Source organism: Meleagris gallopavo, chromosome 1, assembly GCF_905368555.1.
Source record: "Meleagris gallopavo chromosome 1, MGAL_WU_HG_1.1, whole genome shotgun sequence".
In the NCBI taxonomy this organism is placed as follows: Eukaryota; Metazoa; Chordata; class Aves; order Galliformes; family Phasianidae; genus Meleagris; species Meleagris gallopavo.
In genome coordinates, this window is record NC_139404.1 from 59,792,939 (window position 1) to 59,819,019 (window position 26,081).

The window sequence follows — 26,081 nt, forward strand, 5'->3', positions numbered from 1 at the left end:
TCTCTGATTTTTGTGAGCTCAGTAAGTATGCTGCTTTTCTCTACCTTTTGTTTTCCTTCTGAGCTTCCTTCAATTTGGCATGAGGTATTTTGTAGAGTTAAAGCACTAATTGATTCACCTTGTTTGGGAGACATTGGGTGTTACTACAGTACCAATAATCAATAAAAAGAATGAAAAAAAAAAAAACCCACCCGAAATTACATCTTTTTAGTTAAAACTTCCTGAGGCTGTACTTTAGAAAAGCTTGAATGCATTTACGGTTTTGACCTGTCAAGTAATTGAGTGAAGCTAGATCTATTTATAAGCCAGTTGGAAACTAGTGATTCAAACTGCTGCGAGGGCCCTCTAGTGGTACATAAAGCTGAGGGAGTTGAACTGAAATCATGCTTTTGTCTTACGCTGTAAATCTTGCAGAGATGGGAGATTCTTCAGGAGCACCCAGTTGCTGTTAAGCTACTGGAAATAAAGCTGCCGTGATTTAAAATTCATGGATTGTGAGTCGCTGTCTTAATTTGGTGTCCATTTAAATCTTGGACTAGCATTTAAATCCTAGATGTGTGAATAGAGTGTAGGAACTTTGGTTAAAATAGGCTGTGAACTTCTTGTGGCTTTTTTTTCTCTTGCAACGTTTGTTGATTGCCACAAATGGACATGCTTAAAGCAGGAAAAATGTGCTCTTGGGAGTCTGAACTGTAATTATAGGGATGTGTTTCTTTCTTGAATTAGGGCTGGAGGACTAAAGAAGTTGTAACTTTATCTGTGTGTCCATGAAGAGCTTTTCTGAGGTTGTTTAAGGTATATCAGATAAAGTAATAGATCAGTTTCTTCATGTCCTGTACTTAGAACAGTATGAAGGTTTTACAGCTTTGTACAGATGCATCTATTTGCAGGTACCTATTTTCATAGTAGTGCATATAGGGTTGGATATAACTCTTCCTCGCTTTCTCACTCTGTTCTTTCCCTCACAGATTTGATGTTTGAATTGCTTTGTTATGCAGTGGCATAAGAAAGATAAAGTAAAAGCAGATGACTATAAGACAATGTTTTGATAGGAAGAAATTCTTAAGATTTACTAGCCATGAGATTGTTTTGTACTCTGAAGTATGAAGGTCTTTTTTTTTATCTAGGAAAAAAAAACTTATTCTTTTTAATTGGCTATCGTTTAAATAATACTCTATTTTTTTCACTATTGTGTACTTTGTGTTTGTAATTTAGTTCATTTTTCTGCCCTGCACTGGATATGTGACAAGTAAACTACATGAGAAATTTCTGAAATACCGAATTTAATATCAATATGTATTTCATTTATATTCTGTTCCCATACTGCTCACTTATCTTTAGCATATGGAGTTTGAATGCATATTGCTTCCATATTTATCCAGTGTGTTTTTGCTACTTGCTTTTAAAACAAGTGGTATCTTCCTCATTCTGAGACGTAGCCATTGTTGTCACTTGATGTTAAAAACAAGCAAGCAAAATGTGAGATCTGTAATGTTGTCCCAAAGTATCTTTTCATGATGTTTTATTGTATTTGTGTATGCAATATTGTGAACTCGTCCTTTTAAAACACTGCCTGGGAAGACTTTTAATTTTGCACAAAGAAAAGTCCCTGAACTTCTGGGGAACATACCAATTTAAAAGTTTTACAACTCAATTACTGTAAGAATTTGCTTTCTAACATTATATATAAGCAGAATTAAAGTATTGGAAAAAAATTGAATTGTCTATTTTAAGTCTTAATTACACTGTTAATGAAGATGGCAGTTCAGTTTTTCTGACTGAAGTCTCAGCCTCTAGTTCTGTCTTCAGAGGCCACTGTAGTATGTATTCCTGATCTACTTCAAATGAAAGTATTAATGATTCTGGTAGGACATGTGCCTTCATAACTGTTTCTGCTAAGTAGGATTTCTTTAGCTCCTTGAGATGAGATGCTGTGATAGATTGTGAGCCTCCCTGGTTTTAAAAAAAAGTCCAAACAGACATAAAATTGCAAGACAGAAAGTCAAACTCTAGTTCCTACTTTTCTCTGTTTGTTGAAGATAACTATTAGGAAAGCCTTGTTTTCTCATCTTTTGCTTGTATTCCGTGCTAAGATCAAGTACCTATATTTAATTGACAACTACTCTGTTAAATAGAGAAGACGTTGATCAGCTAGGAACAAGTTCAGTGGAGCTCATCAAGCTGTTAGGGGTTGGAGCACCTGCTGTGTGATTATGAGCTGGAAAAATTGAGCTATAGAAGGGAAACCTTTAGGAGTGACTTAACAGCAGTCTCAGTGCAACAGCAGTCTTCCAGTGCCTATGAAGAAGTCATAGGCTCTTTCTGTTGCTACTTGGTGGGTAGGAGGATTAGAGGTAACAGGCATAAACTGAAACTAGGGAGCTTCATACTGGGTGTAATAAGAAGCTGCTTGACAGTGGGGGCAGTCAGGCAGTGGAACAAGTTGTCTCAAGAGGTTGTGCTGTCTCCTTCCTTGGAGATGCTCAAGATCTGACAGGACAGAGCCCAAATGAACCTGGTCTGACTTCCTGGCTGACCCTATGTGGAAAAGAAGCTTAGCCTAGAGACCTCTTGAGGTCTTCTCAAACCTGAGTTACTGTATGTATAATACTTGGAAAAATAAAGCCTAATAGGCTAATAGGGCTGTCTGTGTATTTTTTAAGTATTTATATATTTTTCCATTTTAAAACGCTTTCTACCTTAAGTTACGTGTGACTTTGTTTATGACAGTGTTATGGAAAAATTACAGCAACACTGCAGGATGCTGGGTGATGGTTGGACCCAGATCCTTTAACAGTGAGAAGCTGGCAGTAGACTAGCATATTTGAAACCAAGAATGTAATTAGGGATTCCAGATGCTGAACTGAAGTGCCCCTACCATGTGATCTTTGGAACAGACTCAAGAGTGATGATGAGGATTGTGTCAATAGCAAGAATTCAAGTGGTAGCTGATGTGATCCAGAACTTCCTTCAGCTTGTCTCCTTCCTTGGGTTGGCTTTTTCCCTGCCAGTCTTTACAGTCTGTTTCAAGACTCCTTCTGGAACTAGGTCCTGATTGCTTTTACAGTTTTGTTTTCATAGCAGAATTATTGCTAGCAATTTGTTTTCCAGATCTTCCTCTAAAGTGGAGAAATTAAAGTAACGTGAGTTAATTACGGAGTTTTTATGCTGGTGTTGATGCAAGTAATTTTATGGGTATGCAGAAGACTGAACACTGCCATTGAATAATTAAACCTGACTTGATTTTAAGTATGTAGCTGCTGAACTCCATTCTGGTCACAGAATTTACCACCAGTCTTGTGACAGTATAAAACTTGTCCAACTTTAACTGAGTAACCTCAGCTGCATAAGAATAAAATTATTGCTGGACACAGTGTACCATTTCAGCAGTTCCTTCTCTAAATATATTTTTCAGCCCTTTCTTTTTAAAAAGGAAAAAAAGAACTCTTTCTTTAAACTAATGCTTCTACCTGAAGAGAGTGTGTGAGAATACACAGCTGGAAAATACTTGAATAGGTCATTCACCTTGCGACATTTTTAGTCTATCCAAGTTTAGTAGAATAAGATCACACTCTTGCATCACAAAGACTGGAAAATAATTATTTGTGTGAATTTTCTCCTTTGACATTTAGAAAGCAGCAATATTAGAACAGTTAAGAGTGGGTCATGTTTTGCCTGCAAAGGGATGCTGATGTTGTGCATGTACTTTCCACATCAATTTGTTAGCATAATCATTTTAAAGATCTTCTTTTCCTCTCCGTAGTTTTGAAGTGGTGAGTATTAACTGATCAGATTCAGACAGTCACATCCTGTACGGGACAGCACCAGGGAAGTGATCTCTGAGAGTTTTTTATTTGCTTGACAGCAAGTAAATTTGATGTAGGTTCAAAGTGTAATCTGGAATCCTTGATCAAAGTGGTTGGAATAACATTGATAACTAAGGTAGAGTGACTTTGTAACTCTTGCGTGGTCTGCAGCAGCTCTGTACTTGGCTGTTCTTTATTAGCATCTTTGGTTTTACTGCCCTCTTCCCAATAGTTCACCAAGGAAAAGATTTTAACTATTTAAGCAATGATAGGATAAACTGCAGGGGGAGGTAATCCTCTTAAATAAGTAAATAAGGGGTTGTAATGCATAAGATTTTAACTGTTTGTTGGGGAAGCAGTGCCTTGAAACTTAGCAAGCAGAGTGCTTAATTATCTTTAGGTTGACTTGGTATGCAAATTATTTATTTTTAAAATATTTTGATAATTCAATAATTTAATAATTTTAATGATTTATTTTTTAACTTTTAGCACTTTAGTCTTGTGGTTAGAAGGAAGTAGGCAGAAATCTGCTACAGGGCAGTTTTTCTTTCTGGGAGGGGGATCCATCTTCAGCTCTTTGATTTTTGAGCTGCGCAGGTATTTTTTTAAACTAGATGAAATTAAAATTTCTCAGTCTCTTTAGCTACTGCTTTCTCACTTTAGAACAGCAAATGGTACAGCATAATCTGCTATTTGGTAGCAGAACTTAATTTTGTAGTACAAGTGGCTGACACTGGAGCCTGTTTAATGTACTGTTATTTTTCACTAGGTACCTGAAAAGATTTAAAGTGATGAAAATCAAAGTACTACGAAGCTGGTGTCGTCAGATACTGAAAGGCTTACAATTTCTGCACACACGCACTCCTCCCATTATTCATAGAGACTTAAAATGTGACAACATCTTCATTACTGGCCCCACTGGTTCAGTCAAGATTGGAGACCTTGGACTGGCAACCCTGAAGCGAGCTTCTTTTGCCAAAAGTGTGATAGGTAAGTCTCTACTGTTTAGAAGGCTGATGAGCCGGTCTATGTACTTGGGAATTTGAGCCTTAAGAGCTTTCCTTTTAAAATATGGTTTCAAAGGTACGCGATCTAAGCCTGAAGATGTGTAGGCTTGATTTCTTGGCTTTTGAGGTCAGGTGGAGTTCCTGATGAGATGACATGATGAAATTCTGCGTATGCGTTTTGTATTTGTATAGTAACTTAAAATATTTCAGAATATAGATTTATTGCCTTGCCCAACAGTTTTGTGCAACATTGTTGATAAAACCATTCTTAACTACATATGAAAGATGAGAATTATACATCTCTTCAAGAAACGTGCAAATAGGTTTTGGTGACTATCAAACATCTTGATGTTTAGTTAAGCATTAATTTATACAGCCAATTTTTTCAATTGTCACCAGATGTTAATATTAAATCTCTTACACTTGGCAAATAAACAAAAACTAAGATATATTAAAGAAAGTCTAAATATATTGCAATTGAACTGGGGTATAATGACTTAAACTGCAGTCCAGAGACTTTCTGGTTTACATTAAGTTAGGAGGATGCATTGGGGAAGTATTGTCTTGTACTTGCTCTGTTCTCATGTATCTGCTAATGACCGTTTTCAGGAAATAAGCTATTGGATTGATAGATCTAGTACAGTTTTTCTTGTAAATTCTTTAAAGAAATGGTTTTATCAGCTTTGTTCTTATAGTTAGGCATATAGGCTTCAAGGAATGAAATTGCTTTTATTTCCAGTGTCTAAGCTTGCTAAAATGTAATATTGCTCAACAGTCCTATATTAGATACCCAAATGGGATGAAAACTGTATACCCGTAAACTCTCTTGAAAGTGATTGCTGAAATATTTCCTGCTTCTTAACCAGGTCAAAATAATAGTAGGGATAAAAAGTACACATTGTCCAAAAAATTTTTTTTCTTAAATGTGCTCCCCTTTTCTTCAAATATATTATTACAAAATTATCACTTTGTATGTTCATAGTTTGCCTTTGGGTAAATGGCTACAATGACGCTCTCTTTTCATTTTGTGTTGTGAAAACAAAAGTGACTATTCACTGATCTATAAAACTATCTTGAATCTGGTATCTGCAGGAAATAATTCTGTGCTTAAATTTACAGAATCAAACTTATGTCTTTGATCATACAGTGCAGTCCCTTTGATTACAGAGAGGATGCTGTGATGCTTCTCTGAGCAAAAATTTTCTGCAAACTATTTAAATGGGACTTGTTGAATCTCACGCTCTATGCTTGTAACTCAATCTCTCTGTATTTCTAAGTATTTTTTGACTGTAGGATGTTCCTCACTAATGCCTGTATCTGCAGTAGGCCTATAAATATACTGCAGGTGAGAAGGTAAGTATATGAAGAAGAGGGCTCCGGTGAGTGGCCTTTGCAGAAAATTACTTTTCACTTTCTATCATGAAGATTTATATTTTTTAACAAAAAGAGTTGTTCATTGCAAGGCCTTTCCTGAACCATTCTACTTCAAAAAGTAGGTGGAGAGCACTAGGACAGAGACTAGCTGTGGGCTCTTACCAATACTACTTCTTTTGCAGCAGAGGGCGGTCAGGTAATTCTTGAAACCAGGTTTAATGTGCCTCCTTTCTTACAGGGAGAAAAGGTAAGTGTCTTAACTCTCCTTAGTATTTGGTTTGCAGCCTATGGCTAGTCTGACCGTTTTCCCTTCTTCTTTATCCCCTTTCCTGCATTCGATGCCTGATTCAGTCTGTTTTGGTACACGCACTAACATGCATAAAATGAGAACTACATCAGCCCGTTCATGCCATTCTTGTTCCTTAAAGACCTTGCAATGGAAGACTCGCAAAGTGGTTTGATGAAACAGAGTGACTAAGGGTTTCCTCCCTCTTCTTTTTGCCTCCACTTTCTTTTGTCTCACAGGTCTGCCCATCCACTTCCTCCTGCGGTGAGTAACGCCAGCAGCCTCTGCTCGCTTTGAGACATTTAGAGTCTGAATCGTTCTTTTAATTTAAGGTACCCCAGAGTTCATGGCCCCCGAGATGTATGAGGAGAAATATGATGAATCCGTTGATGTATATGCTTTTGGGATGTGTATGCTAGAGATGGCAACGTCTGAGTATCCTTATTCTGAGTGCCAAAATGCCGCGCAGATCTACCGTCGAGTGACCAGTGTAAGTTCCTCCCCACTACTGGTTGTAAGGCTGTCAGCCTAGCAAAAGAGTAAAGCTGGACAGCATGGCATTGTGCAAGTGTTTGCAGGGGGAGAAAATAACAAGAGTGTTTAGGGATATGGATGGAAGTGAATGAAATGATTCAACTTACCTCAAATGGTTGGCCAGAAGCTTGTAAAATACGTGAACGGAAATAAAATGTTGCATGTGCTGATACCCGTTCAGTATACCAGAAGATACTGGATAGGATTTAAAACAGAGAAACTTGACGAGAAGGAATAGGAAGAATATTGAGGTTGGCTATTTGGGAGAGTGAAAAGTTACTCTGAGAAAATCAGCGCATCTGTTCACATGTGCAAAGGGAGAAAAAGACTTTCAGCTGTCTACAGATTGGAGAAAGTATTATTCCAGTTAATCTTTTGGTGTGTATTATTTTTGAGGCTTTGAGGATTTAATAACAAGCGATTTGCTTAGGTCTGGAAAAATAAATGCTTATTCCTGTATTCCTGATGCCTCATACTGTAAGAGACAGATATAATTGCTGACTGCAAACAGAGAAGAAAGAGCCTTTATGTTGGAAGTGATGAGTTGCTAAGGAAGGCTTGGTGAAATAGAAGATGATTGCTTTTTTGAAGGAGAATGTGAGGGAGGCACAGGAGGAGGAGGAAGAGGAAAAATAGCCTTTTCTTTTTTTATCAACAACTAGAGTAAGTTTCTAACGTACTTTTTTTTTTTTTTTGACATGTAGGTTAACCTAATTGTAATCCTCTAAGTCGAAAGGAACAAGAGTAAAATCTAGTTGATTAACTGCAGATTCTGATCTGCTGGCTATCTGGATCAGAGAAAGAAAACAAAGTAGCTTATCAAAACTATTTTAGTGGTATCCTTTGCAATGCTTGTGTATGTTGCCTAGAGCCAAAGAAACATAATTTCAGTATGGATGGGTATTTTATATCAGAACAGACATCTGATGCAACTACCCTGCCTATTGCTTAAAATGTGCTAGGAACTGGGCTGTGGTGATGAAAGTCATCTTTTGAAATAGATGGTCTCAGGCTTGGAAATCTCCAGGAGCATCCTTTTCCTGGTCTGCAAAATACTTCGCAATTTGAAACTTAATTATAGATTTACTGGGGTTCTACTTACCACATATATGTTGTACCTTTGACACACTTGAATACTTCTTTCTCCTCACTGTTTTTGGTTGACTGTTGAACTTCTAAGTGGATGAGGAAAATGGAATGGTAACAGTTTGCTCAGTCCAACACATCTTTTACTGCATTTTGCTGCTGATGTTTCACAAACTGAATTTCATTGTTGACTTTTTTCTGCTGTTTCATCTACTGTTTGACATCTCTAAAATGCATTTTGATATGAAAATAAAAGATTTCCTTTATTGCAGAAAGAGCAAAGAGCAGGAAAGTAAACAAAATGGAATATATGTCTCTGCTTCTAGGCAGAGAATGAACGGCTATCTTGATATACCTGGTTTTTTTTATTGTATGACGGCCACAAAGCAGTGTGTTTAAAAACAAACCCACAAAACTGAAAACAGACACTTGAAAAGTTTTCAAGGAAGACTTTCAGTGAAAATACAACATTATCTAGAAATAAAGCATAAACCTTTTTTAACTGGCAATGGAGAATTCACTGTTTTGTTTTTTTTTTTCTGTAATGTGAGCAGCACAATGATGTTATGAAATAAAATGCATTTTATATTCTTTTTACCAACATGGAAAGAGCCCTACAGTTTTCTGCTCTTGTCCTCTTAAGATTTTTACTTTCATTTTGAAGGGTATTTTAGGAATTTTTTCAGTATGTATATTTGTGGACAAGGGGTTGGACCGTTGAGAAATTCAGTACTTAAGAGGTCAACATGTGAACTGTTAACTATAGAACGGAGTTGGAAGACTTTGTGTATGAGTGAATCCAGCAGTACTTACCAATACATTTCCTTTTAACTTGGATTAGAAGGTGATTGTGGTTTGTGGTAGATATTTAACATTTCCAGTTCAACCCTCCAGTTTGCTACTTTCCTAGGAATATTTAGGAACATTCTGAGGTAGGAGCTGTGGTCCTGCCGTGCCTTAAACTACAGGATGATTTTATCTAGCTGCATGCACAAAGACCAGAAGTAAAGACAGTAGTGGCAGTCCGTCATTGAAAGATCATGGATGTGAAAGCATAAAAATCACTGAAACTTCCAAAGGCAACAAGATAAAAGCATGCAATCACTCAGCGCAGGAGAAATATATTTAAATGAATTGATTTCCCTCAACCTCTTTCTAGCTACTGGTGTGCTTAGTAAAAAGCACAGCTGGTCTATTAGCTTAGACCCTAGCTACTGTGTAGGACAGAAACCTGAAGATGTCTTAATGTCCAAGGTGCCGTGTACTGTCAGGACTAGCTTGCATTTTTCTCTCCTGTCTTGTCTATATGTTGTTTTTGCTTCTAGCATGGCCTGCCTCTGCCTTGCTTTCTGATCTTACTCTTTTGTGATTAGGATTGCTTTAGCTGATGCCCAGACACTGCGGCATTGGCTTAAAGTATTTGCCAGAATTGCTCAGAATGCTCAGTTGTGTTCTCCCTCCCTATTTAAGTGTCTCTTTTTTCTGGAAGCAGTTTTCTGATGAAATAATGTAGTTAGGTAAGCAAAGATGTAGATAGCAAGACTATCTGAAATTTGCTCTTGCAATGAGAAGTTATTTGGCCAGCCACTTGTTATTGTTTCACATCTTGAACAACAGTGCTGCTGGATGAGTCTGGTGTTTCCAAGATGTTTGTCTATCCTGTCTGTATTCTCACTGAGAAATTTCTATCCCAATGCTCTTTTATTAGGGAAAAAAATAAAGTTCTCAAATTTTCCCTGGCACAAGAAATAAGTGGAAGGTTTTAAACTGGTTTTCTGTCTCATTTTGATTAGAAGAGTTCTTTCAGTAAAAGAATTTGAGTAAAAGCTCAGTTTAAAAACTCTAGAATTTTTAGGCCTTAACTTTGCTTTACCATTCTGGTGAAGAAGCTGAGAAAAGTTTGACACAACATATTTACTTTTTCATATTTATACTTTCCAGCAAACTCCAGACTTTTTTACTAGCAGTTAGAAAATACCTGCATGTTGTGTCTCTTACGCGTAGGGAGTCTAGCCACCCTCCTTATCAAAACATAATGTGGCAACTTGGTCTCCACAAAGAGCTTGTTTTCCTCTTTGAAGCTATGTAGTGTTGTTTGGAAATGGCTCTAAATAAGTAGCCAGTACTGAAAAATCACAGGAATTGCAATGTCTTTATCTTATTTAGAAAGAAAAAACAAATACAAGAACTCCCCTGTGATTTAGGCTGAAGAGGTTCAGCTGGGCACGCATTGCTGCCTACTTGGCCTAAGAAAAAAACACCTAAGCCTTTAATTGAAAATAAATTGAACTATTAAGGTCATGTTGTCTGCTCTTGTGATGATGGTGATTATTATTCATTATTACTTATTTTAGTGTGCAAACCCTATAAAGCAGTATGGGTGGTTCAGTACAAAATGTGATCAAGATACTTAATTCTGTTACTTAATTGTTTGCACAAGTAGCATACAATTTTGGTAAAATTCAGACTTACCTGTCTGACATTTTTCCTGTCTGTCAACTGGTATTCTTTTCTTGTCTTCCAATAAGTTATTGAGATATGCATTAAACGAGAAATATTTGAAATGAGCTATCTGTGTATTTAAACGAATACATGTATTTGTAGAATAAACATCTTAAGTATGATTTCTTAATTTAGACTGTTTGGGAAAGCAGTGCAATGAAGACATGACTGCACTAGCTTCAGCTGCTTTGTCTCAGTCTCTGATGTGACTGATGTAATCCATGTGATTGCTTCAAAAGCTGCCTTGTCTTTCTTGGCTTTTTTTTTTTTTTTTACTACGTTTGCTCTTAGCTCAAAGATAGATGTTGATTACTTCAACACTGAATTTCCTTCAGGCTTGCTTTTTGCAACACAGGAATTATTTTCATAAAAGCATATTTGCTCAATCTCTAATACTTAGATATCTCAGACATTTTCTAAGTGACTGACTAGTCTCGACAGGTAGAATAACAATTAATAATTTTTTATTATGCAGCTTTATCTCAATTATGCACATATACCTCTATTAAAAAAAAAAAAAAAGAACAAACCAACCAATGTTCTCATTCCAAGCAAATAAAGACCATCCCCAGTTTTAAATGTACTGAAAATCTGGCACGTGTATGAACAGACAAGTCTTCTTTACCTTTCAAGTTTTCCTGATGGAGTCTTGTTCTCTATAATTAATTTTCTCCACATTTACTTGGACAAAGTGAAGTTGTGGACTTACCTTTTCCTTCACCAGAAGTCCAGTCTCTTCTCTAAACAAATGTCTGCTACCCGAGCCTTAGCATGAGAAGAAAAAAAAAAACAAACAAACAACAGCATTTTGCATTTTGACTTGAGAAATGAAACACAATGTTCTGTACTGAAATGTTCCACAGAATGTGCACAACTTTTCTCATCTCGGTTGTACAGAGCTTAAAAAAACACCTGAGGGAACAAGGTACATAATGAGTAACCAGACCAGGCAGTGTCTAACCAGTTTAAAAATCTGTAATTTCCCTAACTTGTGGGAACTAAAGCTTACTGGTTAGAGTGAAGGTCATTCTCTTGGCTGGAAACCAGTCACTCACTAAGTGCTGCAGTTTGGTCACTTGAGGTTAAATCAGTGGCTTTAGTGACTTAAAAGTTAGGCATCATAATTGCCAAAGTCAATCAACTGAATTTTTTTTTATTTTCACTGGAGATGAAATGGGCAAGTCATCCCATCTGTTTTCTCTTTTGTTTCCCTAAAGAGGATAGCAAATATAAATGCTTAGCCTTTAGTCTTCTGATTAATTTTACTTGTCTAGTGAATATTTATGAATATCCTATTTTTCTTTCGAGAAGCAATATGCAAATTGTTTAATGTACATAAAGCTCTGTTCCTTTGTCTTAAATAACTTGGTTTCTTGCCTTCATTCATATAGATAGACACCCTTTCTACCAAGTTTTTGAATGGGCAAGGTGATGGGGAAGTAGGGAGCAGGAGCCCACAAATAAAGCAAGCAGCCTTTTGTTAAGGCTCATACTAAAAATCCATACTGAAAATCAAGCACACTAAAGCAGAGGAAGAAGGGGAAAATTCTTGTAACTGTGTTAACTGAAAGAAGAAAATTTAGGCACCTAAGTATCAAGTGGGGAAAATAGTAGCGCAAAATCTATGATTTTTCTAACAGATGTTATTCCTCAGTATCACACTAAACGGATTAAGCAATATGTAAGCTGCTACCACTTGTTTTCCATAGCTGTTCATCTCAGTTGCAAGCATTCTGAACAGCACTCTTTAAGAGCGAGGAATCTTTCTGGATAGCAGTACAGTCACTGACTCATCAGTTCAGAAATACATTGGCTTAAAAATGGAAGAGGGATGAAACAAGAATACGAGGTCTCAAAACATTAATATCTTAAGAAGCTGTTAGTTCATAGTCATCTTTTTAAAGAAATAATGATCTAAGTGAGAAACAGCAGGGATGAACTAAAATACTGAGATGTAACATGCTATGCAGTATACAAAGCTAGGGAAGATATCTTAAGCTGGGAGAAAAAAGGCTCGTTCAGCTGACTTCCTTTCTAAAAGGAGATCACTTTTACAAGTTGGTCTTAAGAGGCATTTGTACTATTCAGCAACAAAAGTTTTTAGATTACAGCTAAAACAACAAACTACGTCAGTGTTGGTATTGTAAAATGTGGTTTGAAGTGAAAAGTTTTTGCTGTGTTGTTCACTGCTGAGCTTGGAATGTTTCTCAATTTTGAATTAGATATTTTAAAACAATCAGAAATTAAAATGGGGGAGAAGCTGTGAGCTGAGCTGCAGAAAATGAAAATCAGATGTATTTTTTTCAATGTGGAATTCTAAGATTTGGTTGTATTACAGACATTGGAAATGTAGGCTTATTCAGCTTTCTAAAAACGCCAATATACTGAGTAAACAATGTATATTAAAAAAAAGAAGTTCAATAACTCCAAACTCTTGTAAAGTTGTGTTGCTATTATGTAACATTGTCCTGTGTGGACATCTATATAGCTCTGACATTAACTGAGATAAATTTAATATTGCAAACAGTGGAAAGGTGACTCCTCTTTTACGAACAGAGAGGGAGGGTCTGATACCTTGATGTTATTCATCAACACTGTGCCACTAGTCAAAAGCACTGATGTTAAGAATGGGTGAGCTGCTATTTCTTGTCCTACCAACTGTATTCCTATAGTTGCACTGACATGGAAACAAGATGACTTCAGGAAAGTTTTCGTCATTTGGAAGATGAGAGGGGGAGTGAGTTTAAAAAAAAAAAAAAAAAAAAAAAAGTTATTTAGAGATGTTATGTGATTCATAAGCCAGAACTCCACCAAATTTTTACAGACACCCTATATAGTTATCTCCAAGTTTCTGAAAGCTATTTCCAGAACTGGCTATGACATGCAAGCATGTATGCCTACTTGAATGCTTTTGTTCCCATGTTAGAACAGTTAGAACAGTTTTATTCATCTGAAACTGAATGAAATTTTAGAGTAGTTAATTCCCAAAAATAGAGAATTATTGAATCATCTAGATTGGAAAAGATCTTCAAGATTATTCAGTCCTAGCATCAGCCTCGCCTACCATCCCATCACAAAACCATGTCCCTGAATATTGTGTCTGCATGATTCTTAAATGCTTCCAGGGATGGAGATTCCACTGTTTCCTGGACAGCCTGTTCCAGTGCCTGACCACAGTTTCTGTGCAGAAATTGTGCCTAATGTCCAGTCTAAATCTTCCCCGGTGCAACTAGAGACTGTTTCCATGCGTCTTATTGCTTATCTCCTGAGGAAAATGCTCAGTGCTCTCCTAGCTTACAGCCTCCTTTCAGGAAATTGTAGAGAGGGATGAGGTCTCCCCTCAGCCACCTCCAGACTGAACAACCCCAATTCCCTCAGTCACTCCTTGTAACTCCTTCACCAGCTTCATTGTTCTCTGCACACACTCAAACCACTGCATATTTTTGTAGCGAGGGGCCCAAAACTGAACACAATATTGAAGGTGCAGTCTCACCTCTGTGCTGTGTACATGGGTCAGTCACTTCTTTAGTCCTCCAGGACGCTCTGTTTCTGATGAGAGAAACACCAAACTTAAAAGTTTGTGTGAGAAGCTCTGTTGTTTATTGTGCATTATGTTTTTATTCTAAAGGGTAAAAAGACTGTTGTTTCTCTGTCTAGTGAAGGTATTTTGAGCTTTCTAGTACTGAGCTTTTGACTTATTAAGGTAAATATCTTTCAGAGATGTTTCACTGTACCACCTATTACCACTATCAGATTTCTGCACATAGCAGGAATATTTTTAGGACCCTCATCTGAAACTGAGTCTTTTGGTACATGAATAGAAGGCTTTAACTTCTATTCTGGTAAGTCAGAAAATAAAAGAGATGGTGGCTTTTGTTGCATTGTGCACTATTTTTGCAGTTTGCAACATTATCCTTGGCTCAGGTTTATGTTTGTTCAGTAGGTATTTTCTGAGTGTTCATATTGGTAGCAAATGTGGTTTTATGACCCATGAAAAAGGCGCTATGTTGGATTGTTTTTTTTAATTCAGTTCCAAGTTCACTAGACCTAATCTGTGGATGGAGAATTACTATTGCTGTACTCAGATTTTAGAATGAATGTTAGATGATGTTTATCTGTCAGATTGGTAGCTAATTAAAGCAGAGAATGCAACTAATACGATATGATTTTTTTCAAAAATACATTTTCCATACTGAAAATAGAAGAGAGGTTTTTGTTTTTAATATTGCGTCACTGCGGCATTTCTATATTTATAGCACTGAGATGTGTGTCTAGGCATGTTGCCATTCTCTTGAAAGCCATTTCTGAGCTGAAATCCCAACAAAACGACGGGCCATTCAGCTATCTTGAAATGCTCACCATTTAATGTTCTTGTTCAGATGACAAAGGCAGTACTCCTGCTTCAGGGTGTTAGGGAAGTGATGGAGTCACTGTTCCTGAAGGTTTTCAAGAAGAGGGTAGATGTGGCACTAATTGGTTAGTGGGCATGGTAATGATGGGTTGACTGCTGGATTAGATGATCTTAGTGGTCTTTTCCAACCTTAACGATCTACTCAGTCTTTACTGTTGTTTCATTTGTATCATCATTCTGTGTATTTTTTAATAAGATCCATTTTACCATGCAGCTATATCATTTGATAGCTATGCACTAAAGAATTTCATTCTGCCTTTTGATTACTAAGTCACCTCTTCTAGGGATTGTGTAATTTTTTCTGTTCCTTATAAAGGAATGCTGCAGTTATAGGAGGTGCTATGAATGGTTCATCTGCTTTTAAACTAAAAACGCTTCGGCTCCAGATTCTTCTGACTTTTGAAATAAGTTGATGTTTTTTCTTATGTGGAGGAGCTAATGAGCAGAGAACTTGCACATCTGGAAAAAGTCTATAAAGCATGTTGTGTGCTAGGCCGGGAAACTAGTCAACGTGGTGATAATTGTAAGGTAGTGTAAGATGCACTTCAATATTATCACAAATAGGATGGTTTTGGAAAGGAACGCAGGCAGTGATTTCTTTAGGGTAAGACTGGTCTTTGTTCAAGTTCTTAAATGAGCTTTGTTAATGGGATAGACTTCACATGCATGGAGTTGTAAAGTTTTACTGCTAAATTCCTTGGCTTTAAGTAAAAACACAGCATTGAGGTTCTGGCGGCTTTGGAGATTGTGGATGGCTGTGGAGATGACAGCAAGAAATGATAAACAGTCAAACGAGGAATACATTCTGTTCTTTGCACTAAGGATCCTCTCATGCTAATAACTAGACATTTCTCTTAAGCAACCTCAGTTCAAGGATTTTCATTATTTGAGAGTGCATGGTGAAGTGAAAAGGAAAATGATTTCCAAACTGGTCAGTCAGGTTGTGGCCATCGAGCCTGTATAAACACTGCATTGCCTCCATTGTCTTCATAACTGAACGTGAAATCTGGGTTCACATTTATCAGTAGCAAGTGTTGAAGACAGCTGATTCAAAGAAATTTAAGAATCACGAGACTTAAATTACTTGCACATCAGTATAATAGGAGATGGATGTCCTATCTCTAGCTTCTAGTGACTGCAGACAGACTGGTTGAGCTATTTCAGTGATGTAGAGCTTTCTTAAATAGTTGAGAGAGGAATTTTGGTCTGGGTGGTGGTAGATTAGTCAAGTTCAAAAGGTATCAGGTTCAAAATGTGCAGTCATTGCTTTTCTTTATAAGAGAGCACAACTGTCCTGAGAGTGGTCTAAATAGTGCCTTGTGAGCTAACTAGCCCACTGAAAGCCATTGTCTACTCCTATTGCTTGTATTGCAGTAATGCTATTTACTCTGCTAGGATATTGATCTTGTGCAGAGCTTATTCTGCAGGATTTACAGATTTCATTCTTGACAGAATTATCAATTGTCCAGAATTAATTACTGTGGAAATACCATCATCAGAAGCTCAGTTAACTGTGCAGTATCATTTTAAAATTTTTTTCTGCTGTCTCAGGTTTTATAACTTCTTGTTTAACAAGAACAGTAAAATATAGCTTCTATAGGCAACCCATATCTTTCACCTAAGTAAACGCAGAGTGGGATCTTCCTTCTCCTAATAGATATCTAGGTATTCATTTGAGCTAGGATGAGAATTAGGATATAGGTGTACTCTGTGTGAAATAAGGAAAGAACTAAAAGAAAGAGTGTTTCTAGACAACAGGATTAGGATAAGACATGGAAAAGGAGGTGAAATAGTTAAACTTGTAGGTTTTAAGGGCTGGGTGAGTAACTAATAGCAAGTGGTGACCTTTAGAAGATCATGGGGTAAACCAATTTAAATGCTGTATAAGCTATTGCCTGGAGGCTTCTCAGAGTCTATGGAAGGAAGTAGGATTCCTGGATTGTTTTCCACTGGAATCATATGCTCCATCTAGTTTCACAGAACTAATGGTTTGTGGCAGCTTGGGTCCGGCTCAAACTAGCATAGTAACAACTTAGCAAAAGGAAAATGTGGAGACTATAATTACTTTGTTTGTGAGATTTGACTTTGCTACTGATTGTATTAGCCTCTGGACTGCAAAGTTTGAACATTTTATTTGAGATGATTAATCATTTACAGCAGAATTCCTCTTGAGGTCTGCATTTAAAGCACTACTGCAAAGAGGCGAGCAAACGTGGTTATACTGAGGCATGTACACTGTGTGCATAGTAAAAGTCGAAACGCTTCAAATATTCTTTGTATTTTATGCAATGCACCCCAGAAAAGTGCAGTGCAGCCTTAATCAGATATGCTTAATGTTAGATGATGTTTCTGGAAAGGACATTTGCTTTGGCTGCACAGTGTCTATTGGGTTTGAGTGGAACTGTAATGGTGACAAAAAATTATAAGCCTTGGCAAGTGAAATGCCGACATGCTTTATTGAAAATGCCAATAAGCAGTTAAAACTGAGGTGATCAATAGCAGTTTGTTGATGCGGGGTATAAAATTTCTAGCTAAGCAGTTGGAAGGCCATTCAACATACCAGTATCTCTAAGAACCTCTTGTCCCTTGACACCTCTCAGGTTTCCCTACAGCTAGTGGAAGGGATTTCTGAAATGCCCAGTGAAGGATCAGAAAGTGTTACTTTACACCAAGCACCACCAACACTGTAACAACATTAGTATAGTTCTGGTGTACTTGAGGAACTAAGTCTCCTATTTTGAGGGACTGAAAAGTGTTCTTGATGAACTGTAATAAAATTCAATTTAAAATTTTCCTCATTAGTTGATTAAGATTTGTTTGTTCACTTTGCATTTGAAGGCTGTGTATGAGGTTTCTTGCCTTTTCTCTATATGTCCTTCCAAAAAAACTCTGAACAACTCATTTTATTAGTAAGCAAGTTCCACAGTATCTGTTTAAAACTAGATATCAAGGGCAAAAAAAAAATAAAGACTTCGTGTTAGGTTTGGAGTATAGCAAGAATTGGTAGGAAATACCAGTGCAGACTGTATTCATGCAAGTGATGCAAAAGAGGCAATGATGCAGCTTTCTAACTTTGTCCAGCAGATTGAACATCACCTTCAATACCTATCCCCCCTAATAAAAAAGTTGATAATGCTACCAGTGGTCGCAGAATTTGACTGAGGAAATGGGCTATTCTTTGTTAGCCTTGTACAGGTTTTGCTTTTTGGATTAAATTAAAATTAATAGATGTAATTATACTTGTTTAGCTCCATGGAAAGAAGAGGAGAAACAGCAGCTCTCTTCACAATACAAAAGTAGTGCAAGCAATGTTAGGTGAGAGCAATCTACTGATGGACCAATTCCACAGCTGGGGGGGAACGGGGTGATGTTCCTACATACAGCCTTAAACTATGGCAGAAAACAGGTGGAGAATAGGCAGAGCAACTCAACTGGGAGGCGGAGACAAGTAGAAAGTAAAGGCTCTCTGTGCTGCCTTCTCTTCCTTCTCCTTGCAACCAACTGGGCAGGTTGGAAAGGACGAGCTCACCTCTTATAGTCATTATTTCTATTCGGAATTTGAGTGACAAAAGCAGATATTAAGGTTGAATCTCTGCAGCCTCATGAACTGCTCTTGGAAGAGTACAAGAGGCGTCAAAGAAAAAACAATGCTGCCTTCTAACTTCGATGTCTGCTTTCCTTCTGCTGTGCGTTAAGCCCACAGCTTGAGGGATTCCCATCGGAAACTAGCACCCGACTAACTCTGGTGTGCAAGTCTCTCTTTTCCTGATGGATTTTACAAAAAGAGAGGTCGGTCCCGTATTTGTAATTGTTAATTCCCACTGCTGTTGCTGCTCTCACAAGGATTGCAATAAAGAGGTAGGTGAGAATGTCAACTCTAGAAAAATTGCACAGTAGCGGTAAGGATTTGGGGGTAGTGAATCAGATTTATTAACATATGTGAGCTGCTTTGTATTTGCTTAGAACGTCTTTAGCTTTTAAACTTGCTTATACTTTTCCTCCAACTTCCTAATGAATATTCAAATCCTAATCAGAGTAGCTGGAACGCTTAGCTCCAGCTATTGCCTATCTGTGTTGCTCTTCACTGAACTGTTTAAAAAAAATTTTTAAAGTTCTCAGGGCATGTTGACATTGTGTTCCCTATTTTCTTGGTATAAAAAGCACGGATTGTACCTTTTCTTGCAATATTTTCAGTATATTTTGAACTACAGTGAGATGATAAACTACTTATCCATTTGTTTGGTGTGCTAACTCATGTAAAATACTACTACATATTTCTAGGCAAAAGTTGTTAAGGGGAGTTCTCATGTTTAAAAGCTTGAAAATGTATAATTTTCTAGGAGTACAGAGCTTGCTTTTAGTGGATCGTATAACTACACAAATGTGGGTGTTGCAATTTTCAAATTCAGTTGTTTGTTCTTTTTTAACCTGATTTAAACCTGTTAAAATCACAAACATCTTACATTTCGCTTGTCTTACTTGTGATACTCTCCTGTACTTAAGATGAAGACTAAGATAAGTATTAATAAGTATTCAGCTTTGCATAAGTAGTGTTTTGTGCTGCCTGTATATACACCAACATTGTAAAGGTTTGGATGCCTTCTCAAAATGCATTTGGTGGGTTCTATTTTGTTAGCATTGTTTTGAAGAGACACAGTTGTGCTCACATCAGCTGCAGCACTTGTACTCCATGTGCAAGTGTGGGAGCTACTGCAACAATGCAGCAAACCAGGCTGGGGATCCTGGTCTCACTGGAAACCACTACAGGCTTTTTTGGCTGAGTTTGTTTCAAGTCTGCTAAGCACCATGATCTGGTTCATTATGCAGCTGTTTAAATGCTTTTGCCAGCCTTAGGGAGGAAATGACATGCATGTGGGAATGAGAGATGGAGAAACAGGAGACTGCTGCTCTCAGCATCCATGTCAGTTTATGATGTTGTAGATAATAGCTTGAGAAAATGCACCTGTTATACCTATTTACAAGCTTTTAGTCTTAAGAGCTCTTCCTTTCACTTCCTTAACAAATTTGTATGTTACAATTTATAATAGTATCTGGGTAATTCTGATTAAATTTCCAGTGGACAGTGGGACAAATAGATTAAAAAAAAAAAAATTCTATGATTTTTCTAAGCAGTTTGGAGACTGGGGAGAAAATGAAGAGAGATGTGCAAATGAGACCATCTTGCAGTAAGTGTGCAGTGTTAAAACCAGGAAACAGTGAGGACTACAGTGCCTTTGGGTTCAGAATCTAATGGAAGTATGCTTGGCTGCACAGCTCATGAGCTTTTAAGGACACACGAAGGTTATTTGAATCGCAGGGTCCACCTCTGGTTTCTCTGTGATGGCATGATTACAAAGGAAGGACATCTCTGGGTAGAAAGGGGTCACTGATATATTGATTATCGTTAATACTATCTTCTGTCTTGGTATGTAAAGCGGTCTTTCACTTTTGGCAGTTAAAAGGAAAAAACGATTTTCAAAGCTGAGCATTGTCTGAGCTTTGGTATAAGGGGTTCTTGACCAGTTAGGCAGTTCTTACTGACTGTGGAAAAAGCTGAGTGCAGCTGCTTGAACACCCAATCCTGTATTAGGTCCCAGTGTGAGTGTATCTGAGATTTTCTGAGGGAAACCTCAGAATTATGGAAACTATGGTGGAGGAAGACTTGGCTGGGGAGAGCTTTTTTCTTAACTGTTTTGTTTGCTTGTTTCTTTGTTTTTAATTCACAAAATGGAGTACTATAAGGTGGCCCTCATGGAAGGTCCCAAAGATTTTGGACACTTACTTAACATCTTTCAGGACAGAGATATACAGGGTAGCAGACTGAGTCACCGATTTGAAAATGTTTTCTTAGCTACTCCTCTTCAGGCGTTGTGCAAGAAGAGAGCATCTGGTCAAATAGTCACCAAGAAGGCTTATGTTCTGGTTTCCCTATGTTAATGCTTTTTTGTCTTATATTCATCTTAGTTTTTAGGTTTTCTAAAATAAGATAGTGCCACGGATCTGACACCTTCCTTCTGCTGCCGCAGTGTAAATGAACGTGCAGGTGGGCAGCTGCTATGGCTAGAACTTGGGCTGCTTGGGAGTATTAGATAAGTTTAAATTTTAGACAACTTCTCTGGCAAATTTAGATACAAATCTATACAACAGCCAGGCAAATAACTATTGCACAGATTATCTGAATATAAGTGAGCATTTTATTCTGTGCATATATGAACCTGAATTCCTGGGACTATCTTAAGCTCAGCCACATGTTAAAAGGTGGGTGTATCTGCCATGTGAGCAGAGACAAATACACAGGCATTCTATGCAAGTAGTAAATGCTAAAAGCAGTTTTATAAAATTAGTTGAGTGTATTGCTTGGCATCCTGCTGGAAAGCAAGAGATTTGTGGTGTGACCTGGCTATAGAATTATAACATACTCAAGTAAATTTGCTCTGGCGCCTTATCAGCTGAGGCATTTATCTCCAGAAGTCTTACTTTCACTGAAGCTTTTTAGTGTTAAATTAACATTTGCTGACAGGCTGTGTTTCAGATCTTAGTTTTGTCACAGTAGGCTCCTCAGTTCTGTAATCTCAATTGCTGAAATGTCATAGGGGCAAATTTTAGAGCTTCTAAGTAGAAAATTGAGAATGCTGTTGTAACAGGAGGTTTTTACTAAGGGAAAGATCTGTGTCTTTCTGTAGTTATCCTTTCTTTTCAAATTTTGGATGTGATCACCAAATTTCAGATGTGATCACAACACCTTTGCACAATGACAAATAGTGCTGTTCTTCATTGAAAGACTGGATGCTTGTGCTCTCTGTCTTGTTTTTGCATCCGTTTGAAGTAAACTGTGCCCTCTCGTGGAAGAGCATGGTAGGGAATGTCTTAGGTAGTGAACATATGAAGTCAATACATTGCCATGTTTGGCCAAGAAAAACAATGTCTAAATGTAGGTAAAAATTACTATTATATTAAGTCAACGTTCAGTTAAATGAAAGTCTGCAGCTGCAAAGGCGCTGGTTGAGAGACTTGATTCTACATTTCAAGGCTTCCTTTGCAGTGACAGTAAAGAAGTGCGATATTTTCATATTCCACTTGGGTGAGAAGGGAGATCTAATGGTACACTGAGAGAAGTACTTCCTCATTAAGACACAGATCATGCTGTCTGTATTGTTTCTTCATTTATATCTGTACTTGAGTCTGTTTCTTTCATTTTTTTTTACTTGTGATTCACCAGTTACACAGGGTCAGATGTGTCCAGTGTATGTGGTAATTAGTATTATATGTTGCTATATTAGTACTGTATGTTACTGTGTATCAAATTATACCGATTTCAGGATTGTTTGACTTGAAAGTTTGGGCACATCACATAAACAGCATTTGAACAAGGTGGCTCCATCCTTGAGCTTTCTTTCATCTTAAAACACAGAATTTGAAGCTAAAAGCTGAATCAAGTAAAACTGAGTGCCAAGTTTTGCTGGTTTGGACAATTGCCCCCTGAAAAAGAGCTCTTGGCCATGATTTAGTGATGGAGTTTGGTTTTCTGTGTCTGCAGCGTTCTGCAGAATTCCCAACTGGTCATACCTCGTGTCTAGTTACTTGACTGAAATGAGTAGCTGCTTGCACTTAGATTTTGTTTCTATCTGTCCCCAATGGCTTTAACATGTACTGAAGAAAGAATCATCATACATTGTTGAAGGGCTTTTGGAAAGGTGTGTATCACTTTCCTGAACTCACAACAGCAATCATACAAGAGCGTGGTTTGAAATTATTAGATTTGAGAAGAGCTAAGATATAAGGAATTTTTTTTTCCTTTCCCATTTTTCTTTTTTAAACACTGTTCATGTTATATAACGATCCAGTCAGATCATTCTGAGCTATTGTTTTTCCCATAAAATCATTCTGCCAAAATTACTTCATCTAATGGCATGTTGGGAACATTCTGGGAAGCAGCAGAATCCTTTGAAGACTGTTAAAGTCAATCTTGTGGGTTCTTGCGCTAGTGTTCAATAGGAAACATTTTTTCCTCTGATCATCGTACCTTCTGTAGAAAAAAATGAAATGGTAAGCTTATGCTTATCATAGCCTGGCACCTAACTGTTGAAACTTCTGTCATGGAAGTCTAATCAAATGCTGAAAAAAATCCGCATTTGAAAAAGTCGCTAGCAAACAGATGAACAATAATATTGGGGGTAGATTTCCTTACAATCTCCACTAGTGGGGAATTCTGCCTAGTTACATGTTGAATAAAAACAGTTGGTTTGAATATTTGCACAAACAGAACTTAAGTCAAGTGAACCTTCCAGATTTTTCTTGTTATTTGTATGTTTCAGGGTGTCAAGCCCGCCAGCTTTGATAAAGTAGCGATCCCTGAAGTGAAGGAGATTATTGAGGGATGTATTCGGCAAAACAAAGGCGAAAGGTAAGCTTCCTTTCCCGTACCGATAGAGATATTACTTCTGTCTGAATCTGTAACTTGTTAATACTAGATACAGTTAATTACTGGGATCTGATGGAAGTTAGAAAATGAACATTATTTCTGCAGGTTCTATTCTCTGGCAGATTCTCATTTAACACTTGTTTTATAGCATTAGTGGAAGGAAAAGAGCAAATGCGGTAGTAACCATCCATATTATTCAGAAATTCTACTGTTCTTACTGAAATTTTGATCTAATCACTAAAACAGAATGATGATCTTTCCAAGTTACCACTTAATGGGATTAATGGGATTCCTCATTCTGTAGCCCTGTTGGTTTTTTTTTGTTTTTTCCTTTTCTGTCCCTTTGATTCCATTGGCATTTATAGCTAATTATTTTGAGGGCTCTTTATTTTTGAAGTTATTGATGTTTGTTTTCGTTCAAATTTTCTGCAAGATTATTTTGGCTTGAAGTGATTAGCTTAGACCATTGCAGAAAATCTGTAGCTGTTCTAATGGTTTGTTAATGGATTTTGTTTTTTTTTCCTACTTTTATTTAGTTGCTTAGTGATTGTTGGGTTTAAGAATGCTTCAGTCTTCTGTCTTTTTCTAGCTCTTAACTATTCTATTCTGAGCCTGTTCTGTTGGTGTAGAGTTGTCTTCTATTAATTCTTGGAGTTTTACATCTAATGCTGTTGCTATGTACTTTTGACTTCAAATTTAAACGTTTAAAGCAATTATGTATTTTTCTAATTCTGAACTAATTTTCTGAATGCATGGCACTTGTTCCTTGTCTTTTATCTTAACCAGTTAGCTTTCGGACTACTGCTACCACTCTATGAATATAAGAATATATTACTAATGTTTTTGTACTTTCTGGACAAAGGGAACTGTGGAAAATTGTGCAAGTTGGTTGAAAATAGTACAAAATATGAAAGGTGCTTCACTAATGCTGAATTAACTAGGATAGACTTTTGTCAATATCTTTAGATAGTCTGAAATACATGTTTCATGACTGCTGAGCTGATCTGGGGACTAAGAGTTGTGTGTTGGATCTTAATCTTCAGTAAAACCAAACTGTTCTTTCAAGGCTTGTAATTTTAGGCAGTGGGCACTTCTGCTAACCAATGTGTGACTTTTTTTTTCCTAAATCTGTAGAGCTGTTGCATTTTATTCCTTCATCATACTTTTAGATAGAAATTTGCATGATGAGCTGTCAAGTGGTTAATGAGAGGAAGCATGAAATGTAGATGATAAATTTGGGAGGTTGTCAGGCAAGGATATTCCTTAATATTTGATGAAAACCTAACAGTGTATGTGCTCTCCACATTGTTTTCCGATCTGCTAGATATGCTATTAAGGACCTTTTGAATCATGCTTTCTTCCAAGAAGAGACTGGAGTACGGGTAGAACTAGCAGAGGAAGATGATGGAGAAAAAATTGCCATTAAACTCTGGCTGCGAATTGAAGACATCAAAAAACTTAAGGGCAAATATAAAGATAATGAGGCAATAGAGTTTTCCTTTGACTTGGAGAGAGATGTCCCAGAGGATGTAGCACAGGAAATGGTAAGTGGCGGCAGTCTTGCAAAACACTGAAGGTAATAGCATTCTTTGACAGTGAGATGTCATCTATCAGCCTTTGCATTTACTGTTACTGTCTAGAAATAAAACTGCTTCAGAAGTCTGTGAATGAGAAGTTAGGTGCAAGAGAGCGATAGCTTATATTGTAGCACAATAGTGGCTGTCTATGACAGTCTGAATTCTGTGAATATATCCTCCTTCAGGTGGAATCTGGCTATGTCTGTGAAGGGGATCACAAGACAATGGCGAAAGCTATCAAGGACAGGGTATCTTTGATTAAGCGAAAGCGAGAGCAGCGTCAGTTGGTGCGTGAAGAACAGGAGAAGAAGCTTCAGGAAGAAGGTAGTCAGAAGCAGCAGCTGGAGCAACAGCAACCCTCAAGTGCTTCCCATGCAGGGTCAAAGCATCCCGTATCTGTCAGTGGTACTACTCCTGTCCCCACTACTTCAGCATCTGTTTCTACTCAAGTGGAGCCTGAAGAACCAGAAGCTGATCAACACCAACAACTGCAGTTCCAGCAACCCAGTATATCTATTCTTTGTAAGTGTGTCAGTTGATTTCTTTAGGAACTCTTGCACTTACACTATTTTGCCTGCCCTTAGGGAGTCTGGAATCAGAATTGCCTTAATATTTTTAATGATGCAGGTATTTCAGATCATGGTTCTGTTTCTGAAAAAAAATCACTGCCTGTTCTACGTACTAAACATGAGCACATAAGTTAACAGTCCTAACTCTTCCTCTTCTGCCATCCCAATGTTAGAATCAGTATCTGAATAATGATTAAATGAAAAGCTCCATGTCAGAAGTTAGCAAGCAAATTATTATCTGTTATAAGGTAATAGAGATTTTAAGTTCTCTGTTACGCTTATTTGAGTTGCATCTGCCCGCTAGTACAATTGACCTGTTTTATGCTTTTATGAAAAATAAAATAAAAGTGAAAAGCAAACAAAACAAGACAATAAGCGAACCTGAAACATCATTCATGACAAAGTAGAATTTAGGTTTTTATTTCTAGTTCAACATTTAATAGGGAGCATAATTTACTGGCAAGTATATTTCCAAAGAACTCTTGAAATGACTGATTTTCAGAAGCT

General features: G+C 37.3%; 1 protein-coding gene across 5 annotated transcripts in view; it reads left to right on the forward strand.

Annotated features, from left to right (window-relative positions):
- The window catches only part of WNK1 (WNK lysine deficient protein kinase 1), a 97,795-nt gene that overhangs the window by 30,325 nt on the left and 41,389 nt on the right, over nucleotides 1-26,081 (forward strand). For all 5 annotated transcript variants that reach the window (XM_085229885.1, XM_085229854.1, XM_085229865.1 and 2 more), the window contains exons 3-7: nucleotides 4,576-4,796; nucleotides 6,806-6,963; nucleotides 23,322-23,410; nucleotides 24,753-24,972; nucleotides 25,191-25,527. In XM_085229885.1, coding sequence (XP_085086011.1) covers nucleotides 4,576-4,796; nucleotides 6,806-6,963; nucleotides 23,322-23,410; nucleotides 24,753-24,972; nucleotides 25,191-25,527 — 1,025 coding nt within the window. The remainder of the gene's footprint in view (nucleotides 1-4,575; nucleotides 4,797-6,805; nucleotides 6,964-23,321; nucleotides 23,411-24,752; nucleotides 24,973-25,190; nucleotides 25,528-26,081) is intronic.